This window comes from Equus caballus, chromosome 16 (genome assembly GCF_041296265.1).
Source record: "Equus caballus isolate H_3958 breed thoroughbred chromosome 16, TB-T2T, whole genome shotgun sequence".
Taxonomy (NCBI): Eukaryota; Metazoa; Chordata; class Mammalia; order Perissodactyla; family Equidae; genus Equus; species Equus caballus.
Window position 1 is genome coordinate 63,305,583 of NC_091699.1, and position 18,469 is coordinate 63,324,051.

The window sequence follows — 18,469 nt, forward strand, 5'->3', positions numbered from 1 at the left end:
TTCAATTCTACATGTTCATCCTTAGAGAACATTCAAGAACATCCAGAAAGATTTAGCTTAAAAGATGTTTGTCACAACATTGTTAAAAAAAAAAAAAAAAAGAAAGAAAGAAATACACATTGAACAGTAGGCGCTTGGCTATTTATGGAATACTATGTGGCCATTAAGAATATCCTAAGAAATTAATCATTGATGAGGAAAGGTCATTTCTCAGGTCTCAGCAGGAAACTAGGCACATTCAGATTGGTTAATCAAAGTCGAGTTTAACAAAGGTCTTACTTATAAGCAGAGTGGAGGAAAACCACAAGTGACAGCGCAGTACCTGGCAGCAGTAAGCAGGGGGGAGTGAACAGCTACCAGAGCCAGGGAAAACAGCTGTGTGGAGACAGCTGCCAGACAGCCTGCCTTCCATGGAGGGACATCGCCAACCTGCTGAGACCCAGCAGGGAGGAATCCCGGGGAATGAGTACCCAGAACCTACTCTCCTCTCACCCTACAGCCTCCTGCTGGTGCCAGCTTTGGATGAATCCAGTGGGACATCAGAGGGGAGCCCTTGGGACCATTCATGCAAGTCAGCCTTCAGGGTGGAGAAGGGTGGAGAGTGCATCTGAAGGACAAATGGAAGACATCCAGCACAGATGGTCACAGCAGTAATAAAAAAAAAAAAAAAAAAAAATAGTAGTTTACAAGTGACTGCATCGTTCAAAAACTACGGATAAATAATATATAACCACTCAAGGAATTCTGAAATAGTTTACTCCGAGGTAAATAGTGCTTCACTCAGAGTTCCTCAACAGTGGTGCTGTTGGAAATTGGTGAAGCAATTCTTCATGATCGGGGACTGTCCCATGCATTCCTGGCTCCCAGGGCACTAAACATCAGTAGAAACCTCAGGCATTACAATAATCAAAACTTAAAAAAAAAATTAGGCCGGCCCAGTGGTACAGCGGTTAAGTTCGCACTTTCCACTTCAGTGGCCCAGGGTTCGCCAGTTCAGATTTGGGTGCACCGCTTGGCAAGCCGTGCTGTGGCAGGCGTCCCACGTATAAAGTAGAGGAAGATGGGCACAGATGTTAGCTCAGGGCCAGTCTTCCTCAGCAAAAAGAGGAGGATTGGCAGCAGATGTTAGCTCAGGGCTAATCTTCCTCAAAAAAAAAAAAAAATCATACCCATTCCCAGACAAGGGGTGGCACCACACCTGTTAGGAACAACTGTGGAGGCTAACACCACAGTTTTTTCATACCCGCATTTTTATAATTTTTCTACAAAGACTAGCTATTGTTTTCATGAAATGGAAACTATGTTCACTATTTTTTAAAAAGAACTCAACATGATAGAACAATTTAGATTCCAGCTCTCAGTACACCCTATTTTTTTTTCCTTCTCCAACTAAGTTTGCTCATGACAGTACGTAAATGAAAGGCGACCTAACATTATTACACGGATGCCATAAGTCATCTTGAAGTCACCAATAACAGGAAGGGTGCAATTAACTCAGCTTCTGACAAATCACTTTTATTCTTCAAGTATCATAATCATTATGAGATCACAGCATCCTACAAGTCACAGGTCAAGTACTGGATTGCTTCTAGCTTGTTATAAAACTTTGACAGGAAGGAAACAACTACAATTTGGTTCCAATACGATGTTACATTGGCACAGCCTAGGGTGTTTTGGTCAATTTAGCTACTACCACTCACAGTGTGAGAAAGCCAGGGCAAGCGACAAGGGACTGTGGGAAACATTGTGTTTTGTTTTCTATTATTTCATTTCCCCCGCTGGTTCAAGCAGGAAGTCAGGTTCTTAGTAATTCTTTGTCTCGGTATTTTGTTTTTTCAAGGCAGAAAGTAACATTCTTCTGGGGGTGGGCCTATCTTAATTTCAACATCCAGGCAGCAGTAGTTTAAAACCTGCCTCCCCCTCCAGATAAAGACTCAGTGGTACCCGTATTTCATGACGTCCAAGAAACTATCCATGTAAGCAGCATTCTGATTCAGATATTAAAACATGAACAAAATAGCATCTTAGAATCACTAAAACATAGTATATCACTTAAGGTGATCTTTAACATTTTTAACTTTAAGAGTTCTTCTAATTTCAAAAAGTATTCTTAGTTTAATAGGCTGGCACTACTGATGACAGTCTAAACCAGTAGAACCTTAGGGAAAGATAACTTCAGAATATGTAACAAAACCCTTAAATTTGTGTATCCTTTGATACAACAATTCTACTTTATGGAATTTTCCCTCAAGAAAATCACTAGACAATTGTGGAAAAAGGGACAAAGAAGGAAGATTGCTACAGCACCAACTATACTTATAAAACCTAGAAACGTGCTAGTTTTAAAACAGAAAACTGAGGAAGTCAAAATGATACTTCCTTATGATGGAAAACTGTAATGATGGGAGAGATCAGAGACCCTGAAAAATGCTCATGGTATCACAAGTGAACACAGCAAGTCACAAATCCATGAAAAAAAATATAAGAAGATATATGCATAGAAAAAATATATATAAAAGGATTTTCAGAAAAAAATGAGAATGCAAAGATAAAAATCAAAATTTTAAAAATCTCCTTAAAGATATCTAAGTTTTCCTGATTGAGAACACACATCAGATCCCCAGGATAGTGAGAGAAAATGGACTCACATGAAGGCACATTATTCTCATATTATAGATCTCTGGGGAGAAAGAAGAGTCTATAGGCTTCCAGAAGAAAAAACAAAGGATCAAGAAATAGAATATTAAAAAAAAAAAAAAAAAGAATCAGAATAGCTAGAAGACAATAGAGGAATGCTTTAAAAGTTCTGAAGGAAAGCAATTTCCAATCTAGCATTCTTTACCCAAACTATTAAGTATGCGTAACAGTCAAACCAAGACATATTGAAAGATGCTAACCTCAATTTACACACGCATCCTTTCCTAGGAAACTACTAGAGGCTGTGTCCCCTCAGTGGGAGGAAGTCAAGACAGAGGAAGACAGCGGTCATGGGAAGCAGGGGATCCAACCCAGGAAGAGGGGAAGAGAACCTCCAGGGGTACAGTGAGGGAGACTCCAGGCCCTTGGCCGAGCCCCGGTGAACAGGTCAGGTGGGAGCAGGTCAGAGGCTCCCAGTGAGGGTTGATTATGAGGATGACTGTGATAGAATACCTGATGTCTCTCAGTTTTCCTGAGAGGAGATTTAGACAACTAAGGTAAAATTAGTGACTAAATATCTGAAGAACTAAGAAATGGAAAAAGAGAATTACTAACTTCAGGGAAAACAAGAAATCGGGCAAGAAAGGAAAAGCGCTCACGGACGCTCGGCGGCTCAGCTGTGAACAGTGTTGACAGTGTCCTAAAGTCCATACTGGTTATTGATCTAACCCAAAATATAGTGGGAGACGGGAAGGGTATATGTATACTGGGGGAGGGGTATACGTACAGCTTGGTCAAGCCTCATCTTTCAGAGAGGGAAGCCAGTGGAAAACGCCTACAACGGGGGGGGGGGGGGGGGGGGGAACCAAGAAACAGCATTATAAACAGTAATTTAGAGCTCGAAGAGATTTAAATGTGGGTACCTCTAGGTATGGAGGTGGTGGGGAAAACTTCGATTTCTGCCTCTAGGACTATTTGGCTCTTTGAAACATGTGCATATACAGCTCTGCCAAAAATAAACACTCACCTCTAGTAGTAATAACAGTAATTTTTCTTACATATTTTTCCATTTTTTTCAAAAACATTATTAAAGTCTAAAAGGATACATGCTAATATATCAACAGTGTTTATTTCTAGTGATGGGACTGTGGGCCATTTACGTTTTTTCCTTCGCTTTTCTATTTTCTGAACAAGTGTGGAACAGAGCATACTGATCATAAATCAGAAAACAAGAGGCATTTTCTTTTATGCCTGGTCCAAATCCACCCCAGGGTAGAAGCCCCATCCCGGTCATTTTTGCTTCCATTTGCTCTGCTGGAGCAGAGGAGCCTGCCAGCTCCTTCATTCACACAGCAAATATTTGTTGAATTCCTATAAGCCAGGCCCTGCAAGGTGATTTCAGTACCTTAGCTTTTTATTGGGTCTCCTCAAGTCCTCGATATCAGCTGAGGGAACCAGCTGGGGGTTGGGCAAAGCCAACTTTTCTCAAACTTCACGCGCACGAGAACCACCTGGGGTGGACCCAGGAGGTCTCAGATGGGGTCTGAGACTCTGGAGGACAAGTAAGCTATTGATGGCCCCAGCTCTTACCGAAGCTTTCTCAGAGGAACTCTCCTGAGTCTTCGGTCATTTCTTGCATCACCATGGCTCCCATTCTCTACCCCCATATAGGCTAGATTTCAATTCCCCAGATGTTTAAACAAAAGTATGTGAGGTATGGCAGAAGGAGTACTGGTTAGACAGTGGGAAGGGATGCCCCTTGGCAGCTAACAGCAGGGTCCCAGAGAGTGGCAGGCCTGGGTTTGAATCCCAGGTGTGACTGACTTCCCCTCTCCACAACTCAGTTTCTTCACATGTAAAATGGGGATGGTAATTGAAGCTACCTTCACGGGGTAGGGTTGTTGTACAGTACATGAGAGCAGGAAAGTATCTAAAGGACCTCACGAGACCCTGGCACACAGTGAAGACTCAATTAACAGTGGCCACCACTACCTGTCAAAAGGGCTACCCTCCTTCCTGAGCCAAGAAGAACCGGCTGGGACGTCAGGGGAGCTCACTTGACCTCTCAGCCTTCAGGTCACCCTACGGAGTGGAGAACGCACATGCCCAGCCTCCTCCCCAGGAATGTTCTGAGCCTAAACCAGGATGTGTACAGCACCAGGCAGGAGACCCTTTAGTCCTCAAAGAGGTTGACGCCCTCAGATTTTACTCAGTAAACGTTTCCTGATTCACCTTAATTTTACTACCAGAGAGATAATTAGGAAAAAGAAGTCCTCTCCTCTCTCCGGATCTTTGGAAAGCTTTGCTTTTAGGGAGGAGGCCATCCACATGGAGATCAGGTAGGAGAGGCACCAGGTGTCCCTGACACTCATTACACACTCAATGCCCACCAAGCGTGCTGCTCCCAGGCTAGCACGACCACAGAGAGGGCCCAGCAAGTTGGGTTTCTTCCCCCAGCATACATCCTGAGGGTCCCAATCCTCTTCTCCATGAGAGCCCAGGGTGACGGGACCTCGTTTAATGAAGTGGTCTCTGAGTGCTGCCCTTTGGGATGAAGGCGAGGCTGAGCAAAAAGGGTTCCTTCGCCGCCCGCGTGAGGATGTGAGCGGGCTCCGAGCCGAGCAGCCCGGGCGCGTGTTCAGGGGCGCCCCCGGCACCCCGCCCCCCCGCCCCCGGACTCACGATCTCGGCCACGATGAGGAGCCCGGGCAGGGTGCGGAGGAACTCCCGGTCGTAGGCGAAGCTGCTGCTGCTGGTGGAGAAGTTCTCGGCGAAGGAGCTGGCGGTGGTGGTGACGGTGTGCGAGCGGGCGCGCTGCGGCTCCTCCATCGTCGCGCCTTGGCTGGGCCGGCCCCTCCGCGGGGACCCCCAGCGCGCCCGGGGCTGGACGCGCCGCCCTGGGCCCGGTGACACCGGCGGGGGGAGGGGAGCGCGGCCGGCGCGGGGCCGGGGGCGCGAGGGGGCCGGTCCCGCTGCGGCGCGTGTCCCGTGGGTGCGCGGTGGCCCCGCTCCTGGGCGCGCGGGCTGGCGGGCTGCGCTGGGCGCCGGGCAGGGGGAGACGGGACGCGGGCAGGCCGCCGGCGGCCGGGGACTGCGGCGGAGGCCGGGAGGAGGGCTGGGGGCGTGGAGAGGGGCGGGCGCGACAGGGACCGCCCCGGAGGCTCCGCGGGCCGGCAGCCACTTCACCTGCTGCCGGGCGCCGTGCGGCCGAGGGGGCGCCGGGTCGCGCCCAGGCTCGCGGGGCGGGCAGCCCGGCGGGCGGCGCGGAGGAGAGGGCGCGGGGGCCGGGCGCCGGCCGCACCCCGGCGGCCCTGGCCTCGCAGGCTCCGGCTCCGCCGGGCGGGCGGCCACCGCTGACCTGGCTCCTTCCACCTGGCGGCCCTTCTGGAAGCCGAGGCCCTCGGGGCTCCGCTGCCCCAGGAACGAGCTCGCTGAGCGACGGCCGAGGCAGGGGTGGGGTGGGGACACGAAGGGGAGGAAGAGCGGCGGGAATGATGACCCGGCCGGACCTTAGACCCGAGATCCACGTGAGGCCGCCGGGCCGGCCGGGAGCCTCTCCCCTCCCGCGGCGGCCGCCACCAAAGCGCGGCCTGATTTCCTGCCCCTCCTTCGGGAACAGTTTGAGGAACCGACTTAATCGCTGGCTTTGAGAGCCAGGCGCTTTTAGAGGCTCTATCGCGGGGATCGTGGAGCCTAGGTGACGGCGCCTGGCCCAGAGATGGAGCGGGGAGATATTTGGGGTCCCTGGTCAAGGTGAATCTGTGTGACCACCCCGTCACCCTTGGAAGGATATGTTTGGAAGAAAAAGCTTGAAAGATGTGGGTTGTGCAAAATGAAGTTTATGACAACCGGGCTGTGCTTTCCTGGGATAGGGGAGAGGGTAAGGGAGCCCCGTTTAGTGAGGCAGCTTGTGAGAGGGTCAGGTTAGATCTGCGCTCCAACACCTGCGCTTGGATTTCTCAGCTGTGTGACCGTGAGCAAGGGCCTCCACCTCTCTGGGCCTCGGTGCCATCTGTAAAATGTAGGCTTTGGGAGTTGGACCTCTCACCAAAAAGAGCATCTTTCTTCCGTTTTGTGAAAGGATGGCAAGAAACGTTTTATTTGGAAACCACCAAAAGGAAAGGAAATAATCCTTAGTCACAAATAGAGGGTTGCTTTGGGGTCATAGCAAAGGCATTCCCTCTGATCTGCTTCAAGAGAGGTTAAAAGAAAGGTCAGAAAGGACATTTTATCCACAACGTCCTATCAGATGAGCTGAGAAAAAAAGCAAAAACTACAATCTAATAAAACTAAACAAGGAATTCGGTTTTTTAAGTCTAGGGCCTAGCCCAGAGGACCTCAGGGAATAAAAGTTAAGGCTTCAAAAGCATTACAAAGATGAAGATTTGGAAAAATCCCATCCATGAGCATTTGCTAAGTGCCTTGGGCTGGTGGGTAAATACACCAAAAATTAAAATCTAGCACTTTCCCCCAAAGCAGTGTTTCTCAAAGTGTGGTCCCCGGACCAGCAGCATCAGCATCTCCCGGGACCACATGCAAAGTTTTCAAGCCCCACCCCAGACCCACTGAATCAGAGACTCTGAGGGCAGCGCCCAGGAAGCTGTGTCTGAACAAGCTGTCCAAGAGACTGATACACGCTGAAGTTTGAGAGCTACTGGTTTAGAGGAACAGGGGAAATAAGAGATGCACACACGAAACGGCTGCAAGAGTCGTCTTATGGCATCATGCATGACATTTAGTGAATTCAGGAAGACAGGAAGGAAGTCTAAACAACTCTATTTCTGTAATACAAAGGACCGTTCTTTCTCAAAAAAACCCTTGGGGCCAGAAGGATTCCAAAATTCAGATTTTTTCTTTTAGTTTAGAAAGGTAAAACGTGGGGCCGGCAGGGCGGCACAGCGTTTAAGTGCGCATGTTCTGCTTCAGCGGCCTGGGGTTACCAGTTCGGATCCCGGGTGCAGACATGGCACCGCTTGGCACACCATGCTGTGGTAGGCGTCCCACATGTAAAGTAGAGGAAGACAGGCACAGATGTTGGCTCAGGGCCAGTCTTCCTCAGCAAAAAGGGGGGAATTGGTGGCAGATGTTAGCTCAGGGCTAATCTTCCTCAAAAAAAGAAACCTGATGTATTAAAAAAAAATCAGACTTAAAAAAAAAAAAGTAAAATGTATGTATACCATATACTACATAACACCATGAAGTCTGGAGTGGCACTTTAATCAAATACACTAATTTTCTGCAGTGAAAATATATGAATGACGTAAGTGTATGTTTGGGTTATCTACTGCAATGTAATAAATGCTTCCCAAACATTAGTGGTTTACAATAACAACCATCTTATTTGCTCGTGCTCTGTGGGTGGGGGATTTGGGCAGGGCGCAGCTGTCAGGTTCTGCTCCAGGTGCTGTTGGTTAGGGTCATTCACTCAGCTTCTTTCAGCTGGTGGCTGGCCAGGCCTAGAAAGTCCAAAAAGGCTTCACTCACTTTCTGGCCTCTCAGTGCTCCTCTTCCTAACCCCTGTCTCTCTGTGAAGCTTAGGCTTCCTCACAGCATCGTGGGCTCAGGGTAGTTGGACTTCTACGTGGTGACTGGCTTCCAAGAGGGAACGTTCGGAGAGATGCTGAAGCTGCAGATCTCTTAAGGCCCAGCCTTGAAAGCTACACAGCATCGTTTCCGCCACATTCTGTTGGTCAAAGCCAGGGACAATGGCAGCCTAGATTCAAACAGAGGGGATGGAAACACCACCTCTGGATTGGAGGAGCATAAAAGAATTATGGTCATCTTTTTTTTTTTTGAGGAAGATTATCTCGGAGCTAACATCTGCTGCCAATTCTCCTCTTTTTGCTGGGGAAGACTGGCCCTGAGCTAACATCCATGCCCATCTTCCTCTACTTTATATGTGGGACGTCTACCATAGCATGGTGTGCCAAGCAGTGCCAAGCCTGCACCCGGGATCTGAACCGGTGAACCCCTGGCCGCCGAATTGGACCATGCGCACTTAACCACTGCGCCACCGGGCCGGTCCTCCAAACTTTATTCTTAAGTGCATAAAAATATCAAAGGAAGAAAAGGTAGGCCCTGACCTCCCATAAAAAACCTCATGCAGAACAGAGCTTTGAGCTGAGACTCATGGGAAGTATATAATTTGTAAAAATGGAGGAGAAGGTAGGCAGGCTTCAGGAACTGAACATCACCCCAGCCTACAGGAAAAGCCCAAGTGACACTGTAACTGCCGGAATGAGCAGGCCACATGCAGATTGACACAGAGGAATCTAAGGAGATCTGTTTGCATGGAAGGAGGGAGATGCGTGGGGTGTAGGGTTGAGGGTTTATACAGAGTCTGAAATAAGGTTTTCATAAGGCCATATTACCCACAAGCAGGTTATGAGACACAGCACTCTCCAGGGTCCATGGAGCCCAGGCCATTCACTCGGGGCCCAGGGCTCATCAATAATTCAGTGAAATAAGCGGACAGCTTGTGACTTCCACCTGCTATCTGAGACAGGACCAAGGAACATTCTTGTTTATAAAGTACTTTTCATAGACTCACCTGTCACATGTTCCTCTTCATTATTATTCTAGTTTAAAATTAATTATGATTGTTTCAGGCAAGAATCATCAGTGGATGTTAGAATTAGTGGGTGAAAGTATGATGAGAAAAAGGATGTTTAAGTCATCTCAAAGTATCTCCCCAGAAGATACTCTTTTCCCTTTGCAATTCACAAGTAACTGCAGTGGAGAAACCTGTGAGATACGGCCAGGCATCCAAGTCAACATCACCAGACAGCACGCACCTCCTGATATGATGCACTGAGAAGGATACAGCCTCACTTCTGTGGTATTCTTACCAAAATGCATAACCTGAATTTAATCATGAGGAAAGAACAGACAGGCCAAAACTGAGGGACATTTTATTAAGAGTCAAGGTCATGAAAGACAAAGAAACACTGAGGAACTGTTCCACGCTAAAAGAGACTAAGGAGACCTGACAGGTAAATGCAGTGTTTGCGGCCCACCCAGTGGCGCAGCAAATTCGCACGTTCTACTTCAGTGGCCTGGGGTTCGCGGGTTCAGATCCCAGATGCAGACCTATGCACCACTTGTCAAGCCATGCTGTGGCAGGCGTCCCACATAAAAAGTAGAGGAAGATGAGCCCAGATGTTAACTCAGAGCCAGTCTTCCTCAGCAAAAAGAGGAGAATTGGTGGCAGATGTTGGCTCAGAGCTAATCTTCCTCAAAAAAAAAAAAAAAAAATTAAAACAAAAACATAAATGCAGTGTAAAATCCTAGATTGGATCCTGGGCCAGAAAATTAATATTAGTGATGTGGGCTCGGCAAGCCGAGGAGTCAAAAGAAAGATTTCTTGAACTCTCAAGGTCTGGTGGTAGTTCTCTTTTATTCAGAGAATAGCATGGGGACAGGACCCATGGACAGTGAAGAGCTGCAAGCATGGGGACAGGACCCATGGGCAGTACGACCCATGGGCAGTACGAGCTGCAATGGGTTGAGGGTAGAGCTCAATTTATAAGGCATGGGTATGTGAGTTATTTCTTTACGAGACAAAGGAAGGATCATGTAAAAAAGTAGTTAAAATGGTATCAGTGCAGGTGGCATCTGGTTATCGGGTGGTCCTATAACTTTGGATACAAATCAGGTCGGATCAGGTCAGGACATCCTATGCCTCCCAGAGGATGATATAGATCGGTATGTAGGGCAGGACGCCTTGGGCTTCTCTCCCTGGGGCAGCCGTGATCGTCATTAGTGAGACAATTGTTGAAATCTGAATACATTTTGTAGATTAGATAACAGCATTGTTAATTCCATGATTTCGGTTCTTGTACTCTTGTTATGTAAAATGTTAACATTTGGGAAATCTGAGTGAAAGTTAACAGGAAATCTTTATTATTTTTTGCAACTTTTTTGTTAGTTTGAAATTATTTCAAAAAGAAAAGTTACAAAAATAAAAAATAATTTACGGTTGATTAAAAATAGAGTTCTCTAATTCCAATTATAGTTCACATTCTCCAAACACATTTGATTTTGTGGTTTATCAAGCCCAGAGTGTCCTGACTCCCTTCCTCTTGTTATCCATGTTCGCCTTGTAGAGAAAGTGGGAGCTTGACTGAGAAGTAAGAATGTTCTTTCCACTCCAGTCCCGAAAGCTACCAGACGGACTAGTCCTGTCTTCAATTTAAAAACAGGCAGACATGGGGCCCAAATCCATTTGCCACTGAACCTCTGGGTCTGGGGTTTGTTTGGGTTCCAAGAGGCTCTATCAATTTGACCAGAGGTCTTAAATCCTCTGGGGTTAGGCAGACGAGGTTAAAACAAGGAAGTAAATAAGGCCAGATTCGTTTCAGAATGGCTTCTTGAATTGTGCTCTTCTGAACCAGACACACTTAGGCTTGAAGCCAGGTACCTGAGGGTTACTACAGATCTTCAATAAGAACATGACTGACTTGTGACCTTGTTCCCAACACAGACATAGATGCCAGAATTTACCTTATTACTCAAGAGGCCAACTTTTGGAAGGAGGTGGAAGTCATAACTTTTGGAAGGAGGTGGAAGTCATAACTTTTGAGAGGCGTCTGCCAAATATAATTTGGTTAACTTAAATATTAGCATTTTTAAATGATACATCTTGTCAATTTGTTGTTTTCTTGTTTAACCTGAGGGGTGACCCAGTCTTGAGGATTTGTGAGCTTGTTTTGCAGAAGAAAGATAATACCTTTGGGCAGGTTGCAATCATGGGATGACCAGCCCTCAGCTGCTGTTGACGCCCAGAATCAGATTGCCCAAGGGCTTCTCTGGGGTGAAAGATTAACTCTTCCATCCAAACCCCTTAGCTCTATAAACCCCCCCACCCACCTTGGTTCTCTTGTTAAGAGGGATTTGAGAGAACCCATCCTCCCACCTTCTCGTTTTGGCCAATTTGAATAAAACCTTTCTCCATCTCCAAGCACGTGGCTCAGTGATTGGTTTACTGCACATCAGGCACATAAATTTCAGATTAAGAGGTTTGACATCACTTTCATCCTTCTGCTTTAGTTTGAGATACGGTCACTAGAAATATTTCACTTTCCTCCTACCTTAAAGCAATGTTCAGGAATCTGGGAAGGCAATGAAATCAGCCCCCAACCTTTGATCTCAGTTGAGAAGATGTAGGGGCAGAAAAATGTTCTCTTCTGCCCTTCTAGGTTCTTTGGCTGGTCTAATCATTAAATTGATACAAGACAGATTAACAGGAGAAAAACGAATTTAGTTACATATGTACGGGAGCCCCACAAAGATACAAAGATTCAAAGGACAACCAGGTAATTGAGGCTTATATAACATCCTGAGCTAAGGAAAGGGGTAGGGATCTGCGGATATAAAGGGAAAGAAGACCATTCACAGGAAGGCAGAGGAGATCTTTGGAAAACAGATGTTGCCTTTTATGCAGGTAAGTTTCTCAGGTAAAAAGATATCTCTGGTAATAGGTATCTTTCTGGTACAGGCCCCCTTTCCAATGTAAATTTAGGCAGTTGGGGGGAAGGTAAAGAACTTTTCCTGAATCTGGTGGGTTTTGATTGCCTTTAGCTCAAAATAATCCATATGCCAGAGACATATTTTGAGGTTGCAAAATCTGCTCCCCTTCAGAGGTAATAGGGAGTGGTAAGGTCTGGGACGAGCAAGAGCACTGATGCTCTAAAGGGGCCAGCTGAGTCTCTGCTCCACCTGATTGTTGCCATGTAAGAATTTGGGCCTAGTATTGCTAGAAATCCTGATTTTTAAATATTGGCAACTAATGTCCATTATTTTAAAACACCATATGTGCCACCTGTGTGAACTGAGCAAAACATATCTGAGAACCATCAGTGGGCCTCCTCTGATTCAGGCAAAGGGAGAAGGCCCTCTTCTCCCTCCCCAGCCCCCTCAGACTCCTGGCTCCCCTTGGAGGCCCTCTAGAGGCCTGGGAGGACACAGTTTAGGTAGAGAGCGTGACTCTAAGAGCAGAGTAGCTGGAGGAAATAGGAGAGTGGTGAGTGAAATGTGAAATAAATGGAATGGTGCCAAGGGAAGAAGAGGATTTTCTGAAGCCAAAGGAGGGGTAAGATAGGGAAAAAAATAGAGGGATGTTAAGAATTAGCTCATTTAGAAGTGGGGGGAGGCCAGCCCTTGTGGACGAGTGGTTAATTTAAGTTCAGTGCAATCTGCTTCAGCAGCCTAGGTTCGTTCCCAGGCACAGAGCTATACCACTCATCACTGTGTTGGTGGCTCACATACAAAAAGAGGAAGATTGGCAACAGCTGTTATCTTAGGGTGAATCTTCCTCACCAAAAAAAAAAGGGGGGGTGGTTCTTGGGAGATGTAATAACAATAATAACAACTAAATAGTATCTAATTTATTATCGGCCTATATTTTGTCAAGTACTGCCTTAACTCTTTAAATAATCCTATTAAGTCATTGATTTTTAAAAAGTCTTCTTAGAGGTCTTGATCTCAATGAGAAAAAGGGACTCTGCAAAGATCTTAGCTGCGTTCATTGACTCAAGAAACATTTATCTAATACCTACAATGTGGCATGCACTACCGCACTACACCGCTCAGTAAGACGCTGTCCCCTTAATGTCTGTGTCATCAAGAGGATGGGAGAGAGAGCAGTAAATCAGTGATTAGGGGGATCCTTGCCAGACCAGGGCTGGGCCCAGGGTCAGCTAGCAGAGGGGGAGGGCAGCAGAATCAGCCTGGGGCCAGGGGGCAGTTTCCTCAAGGAGCAGACAGGTCAACTGTTTTCAAGGTCCATTCAAAGTGAACTAAGCAAAGAAAATAAGGGGATAGAGGAGGAAATTCCAGGAGGAGAGACACAGTGCTTCAGGAAGTGCTGGACCAGTGTGTTTGCTGAGAGGCTGGCTAGCGGGAGTGGCAGCCCTGCTAGCCTTCCAGCATAGAGAACAATAGGCTCTCCCTGCTCCTTCTCCGTTTCGTCAATAAACATTTCCTAAACTGGGCTTGGCAAAGGGGAAGATATGGAGAAGTTCCATCAAGGAACATTTATGAAGCTGGAAGTTATAACACACCTGTTAGGTTTGAGACACAGAGAGGTGCTGGGGTGTGTGTACGTATGTGTGTGCATCATCATCTTAGTGGGGTGAATAAAGTCAGCATCAGATACTTGAGGTTTTCTTGGTCTACAAATTTTTTACTCTTTCAGCAATTACTTTTACAAACCAGTAAAAAATTAAATCGACAATATGTATAATATTTCCACAAAACCAAAGATCAATCAGAGGCCTGGGAGGTGGGAGTTGGGTACCCGTTAACTTTCTCCCATAGGGCAGCTTGGTTGATCCCCACGACGGGTTGCAGAGTGGAAAATAACTGGGGTTTGTAGAAGGAAGGGCAAGTTTTACTGTGATATGCCTTGCAGGGGCCCATTTTTATCACATTCAGGCAAGGAAACAGACGGCATAAATCACAATCAGACGGAAACCCACGAACGGACTGTATCTGAAGATGAGGCCCCAGCGACATGGACGTTGGATCAGAGAGGAGATCCGCTGAGCTTGGAGGGGCCGCCCTGGAGTTTCCATAGAACAGTGGGAAATCAGAAGGCAGCGGCCGCTAAAAATACCTCCTGCTTGTTGATAGCACCTTGTCAGGGTTCCACTGGCTAAAACCTACAGGCTTTGTTTGTAAGACTGAAAAAATTCTACAGTCTCATAACAATTTGGAACAGAGGTGAATTGGAAGGTCCTAATGCCAACACCTTGTATTCATTAACCTTAATTAGGCACCCACGTGCGAATTCCTCTGCCCAAGGTACTGGATGAGCAAAGACCTGTCTTCTCAAAGCTGACTACACCCAAAGAAGCGCCAGGAATCTTCCAAAATGAAGTCAGAAGCCCACCAAAAAATTGCACAGCAGAGATGAAAAGCGGAGTGATTATACCCACAATGTGTCTCAGCAGAAGACTCTCCGAGAGGAAGGCGTTAAGCAATTTAGGGAGTGGATACTTGCTTCCAAGTACCTTTGCTTTAGAAAGAATTAATTGGAGGGTTTGTTTATAGATCGTTAACTATTTGACTGAAGAGAGGTGATGGAGCTGAGAAATTTAAAAGTGACTAAGATCTTTTATCCAAAGAGTCATCACCAAGAAGCACCAATAAAACACCAAATGTGTACAAAAAGATACATTTAGGTATGCATTCTTGAAGAGTTGCTGGCAAAAAAAAAAAAAGGTAAAATGTGTTATGGAGTTGCTCTCAAAATTCTACTGCCTGTTTTTCAATTCCCGTGTTCACCTCCGCTTTTTTCACAGGTAAGTAACAGTTCCTTGGGTCCCAGTGTATGCTTGCTTTGGGGGTTGGGGGAGAGGCTCTGAGCCTGGATGGAACAGCCTCCTTTAGGCAAACTGAAGTCATGTTAGCGTCAAGCTTGTTATGAGATGACAAACTGCACTCCAGTTCCTCCCCTCCCGTGGCACAGTGAATTTGTAACCAGAAAAGCCAGTTAGGCCTCCTGGCACACTCAGAGGTGGGGGCAGATGGAGAAGGAGCAGGTGGACTGCCTTAATGGGAGGATGCTGGCGCCTTGCCTGTGAGAGCCTGATATGTATCATAGACTGGGAAGAAGGATGGCAATACCAGTGAGGATGGAATTCGCCACGGGCACCTGGCCTGCAGGTGATAAGCGTGCAATAGGATCTGGGGAGAGAATGGAGTAAGAAGTGGGTACTTTTCATAAAACCAGAATTTTTTTTTGAGGAAGATAAGCCTTGAGCTAACATCTGCTGCCAATCCTCCTCTTTTTGCTGAAGGAGACTGGGCTTGAGCTCACATCCATTCTCATCTTCCTCCGCTTTATCTGTGGGACGCCTACCACAGCATTGCTTGTCAAGCGGTGCCATGTCCGCACCCAGGATCAGAACAGGCAAACCCTGGGCCACCGAAGCAGAACGTGCACACTTAACCACCGCACCACTGGGCCAGCCCCAAAAGCCAGAATATTGTGGGACCTCTAAACAGGTCATGTGGACAATTGAGACAGAGCTTGGCAGTGCCTCACACATTCTTATGTTTTTATCCTTGTCTCCATCTCTAGGAATGGATCACATCCACCCCATCACACAAGGAGGGGTTTACATAGGTTTTTTAGACCCAAACTAGAGATTGCAATCACTTCCCCTCAGCAGTCTTTTTAGTTATTTTAGCAAGTCTTACATGACAGAGACTAGTTGTCTTCAAATGTCCCCTCTACCCTCTTTCCTCTAATAACAGAAATGTAAAGTTTTAGCACAGCCACAGCCACCTCCTTAAGGACGTTTCCCAGCCTCCCTCACAGTTAGGTGTGGCCGTGTGGCTAAGCAAATAAAAATAATAGTAGCTTGTGCTCTTATATGCACCAGATCACTATTTAAGTGCTTTGGATATAATAACCCATTTAATTTTCACAATCACTTTATGAAATAGTAGAAAACAAAGGTGCAAAGACATTAAGTGACTTGGCCAAGACCACACAGATAGTAAGTGGCAGAGCTGGGATTTCAACCCAAAAAGAGGGACCCCAGAGTTTGCCTTCTAGCTCACATTCAGCCCAATGGAATGTGAGGAGAATTTCCAGGTCGTGCCCTCAAAGAGGCTGGGCTTGCTCTCCATTGCCCCTTCTCTCCTTCCTGCTAGCTGGAAGTGGCCATCTTAAATTACAAGATGGAAGCCATTTTTTTTCGAGGAAGATTAGCCTTGAGCTAACATCCACTGCCAATCCTCCTCTTTTTGCTGAGGAAGACTGGCCCTGAGCTCACATCCGTTCTGATCTTCCTCTACTTTATATGTGGGACGCCTACCACAGCATGGATTGACAAGCCATGCCACGTCCGCACCCAGGATCAGAACTGGTGAACCCCAGGCCGCCGAAGCAGAACGTGCGCACTTAACCACTGTGCCACCGGGCCGGCCCCTGGAAGTCACATATTGAGAATGTCAGCACAGCAAGATAGAAGGAGCTTGGGTGCCCAACGCCACAGAACTATCCTACCAGCCTGGATCCCTTGTGCTCAGGTTGTTACACAAGAGAGAAAGAAAACTTTGGTTTTAACCATTGTCATGTGGGGAGGGCAGGGTAGTCTTTGTTACAGTAATACCGTAACAAAGAAATATCCTAACCAACCTACCTTAGGTCGCGAGTGAGGTCATGGAGGGAAGGGAAACATGTCCTGAGCACTACTATAGATCCAGTGTCTTCACACATTGTCTCATTCACTCCTCACAGAAGGTTTGCAAATAGGTGCTGCTAGCCAGTATCTGCAATGAGGAGTCTGAGGCTCACAGTGGGTAAGTAACTTGCCTGAGATCACATAGCCAGTAGGTGGATAGGCTGAGATTTCAACAAGCCTTCTCCAAAGGCCTCTTTTTCACTCTTCTACAATGATGCTTTAGGAGAAAGTGACTCATTCAAAAGAGGTGTTTCTACAACATCTCTATCATGAGACGTAACCCTTTTATTTTTTTATTTTTATTTTATTTTTTTTTTGAGGAAGATTAGCCCTGAGCTAACTACGGCCAGTCCTCCTCTTTTTGCTGAGGAAGCCTGACCCTGAGCTAGCATTGTGCCGATCTTCCTCTACTTTATATGTGGGATGCGTACCACAGCATGGCGTGCCAAGGGGTGCCACGTCCGCACCCAGGATCCAAACCGGCGAACCCCGGCCGCCGAGAAGCAGAACGTGCGAACTTAACCGCTGCGCCACCAGGCCGGCCCCAAGAGACATAACCCTTTTATTAGTTACTCCTCAGAGCAATCTGATCAGATTGGTACCCTTAGTTCCATTTTGTAGAGGAGAAAACAGACAGGACAAGCAATTATACCCCCAAAGTCAACAGAGGGCCTAGACTGAGAAGCTACAGCCGCAGAAGCTCAAGGCTGGTGCTTCCTCCACAAATAGAACCAATCTAAGAACCCAGAAGTCTTTATTCTTGAAACTTGTGAAGTGTCATCTCACTTTTCATGAATTTTGAAGGTGGAAGATGGAAGGGAAGGGAGGTCAGCTACTGATGACACAGAAGTCCTGTGTAACCTGAGTTTTGAGATGTTTCCTAAATGGTTTGACTATATTCAAGGCTTGTTGGTCACAGGGGACCTTCCGAGTTACAGGGCACAGTTGCATAAAGCCCCCAACCTGGAAGCGGCACTTTTCTAGAGAGAAAGGCGCTGGTCACCAAGGTTCTCACTCAGTCTGTCCACAGATGGCCTCCAGATGGGGGCCTGGAGCCCTCGAGCCCTCAGCGCTGTCATGCTTCTTCCCTTGTTTCCTGCAGGAGACCAGCTTTCTCCCTTCCTGGTCCATTCGGGGGCCAAAAGTTCCCCACTACCTGTCTCCAGGGTTAACAAGGGCAGCCAGACCAAGCTGAAATCTGCATCTCCCACCCAAATTCCCGGGGAACTGGGAGCTACAATAGGTTAAGCCCACTGCCTGCCCTCTTATCCAGTTAACAATGGCCAGTGCACTGCCATCATGTGGATTTGGGGAGAGGGCCATTCCTGTAGAAACAGTAGGGACCAGATAACTTAGTACAGGGGCCTTAAACCCTAGCTGCATATTAGTGTCACCTGGGGAACTTAAAAAACTACCAAAGACCAAGTCCCACCCCCAGAGACTATGATTTAATTGGTCTAGATGGGATGGAATCCTGGCATCAGTGTTTTGGAAAAAGTTCTCCAGGTGATGTTTTGTGGGCCGCTGTAAGGTGTCTGCCATGCATCTTAACAGCAAAGAGGAACTCTTTGAGAAAGGTTTGAAGCAGGAAGTTATGTATTCTGAAAAGCTGTTGGCTTTGCCCTGTGATTTGTCAG

At 46.9% G+C, this 18,469-nt stretch overlaps 1 protein-coding gene across 3 annotated transcripts in view; it reads right to left on the minus strand.

Annotated features, from left to right (window-relative positions):
• The window catches only part of CMTM8 (CKLF like MARVEL transmembrane domain containing 8), a 102,155-nt gene extending 96,110 nt beyond the window's left edge, over positions 1-6,045 (minus strand). The window contains exon 1 of one of the 3 annotated variants that reach the window (XM_023620801.2): positions 5,320-6,045. In XM_023620801.2, the coding sequence (XP_023476569.1) occupies positions 5,320-5,466 (147 nt within the window). In that variant the 5' untranslated portion in view covers positions 5,467-6,045. The remainder of the gene's footprint in view (positions 1-5,319) is intronic. The other 2 variants (XM_023620796.2, XM_023620795.2) reach the window with 2 other exon arrangements.
• Positions 6,046-18,469: the final 12,424 nt, after the last annotated feature.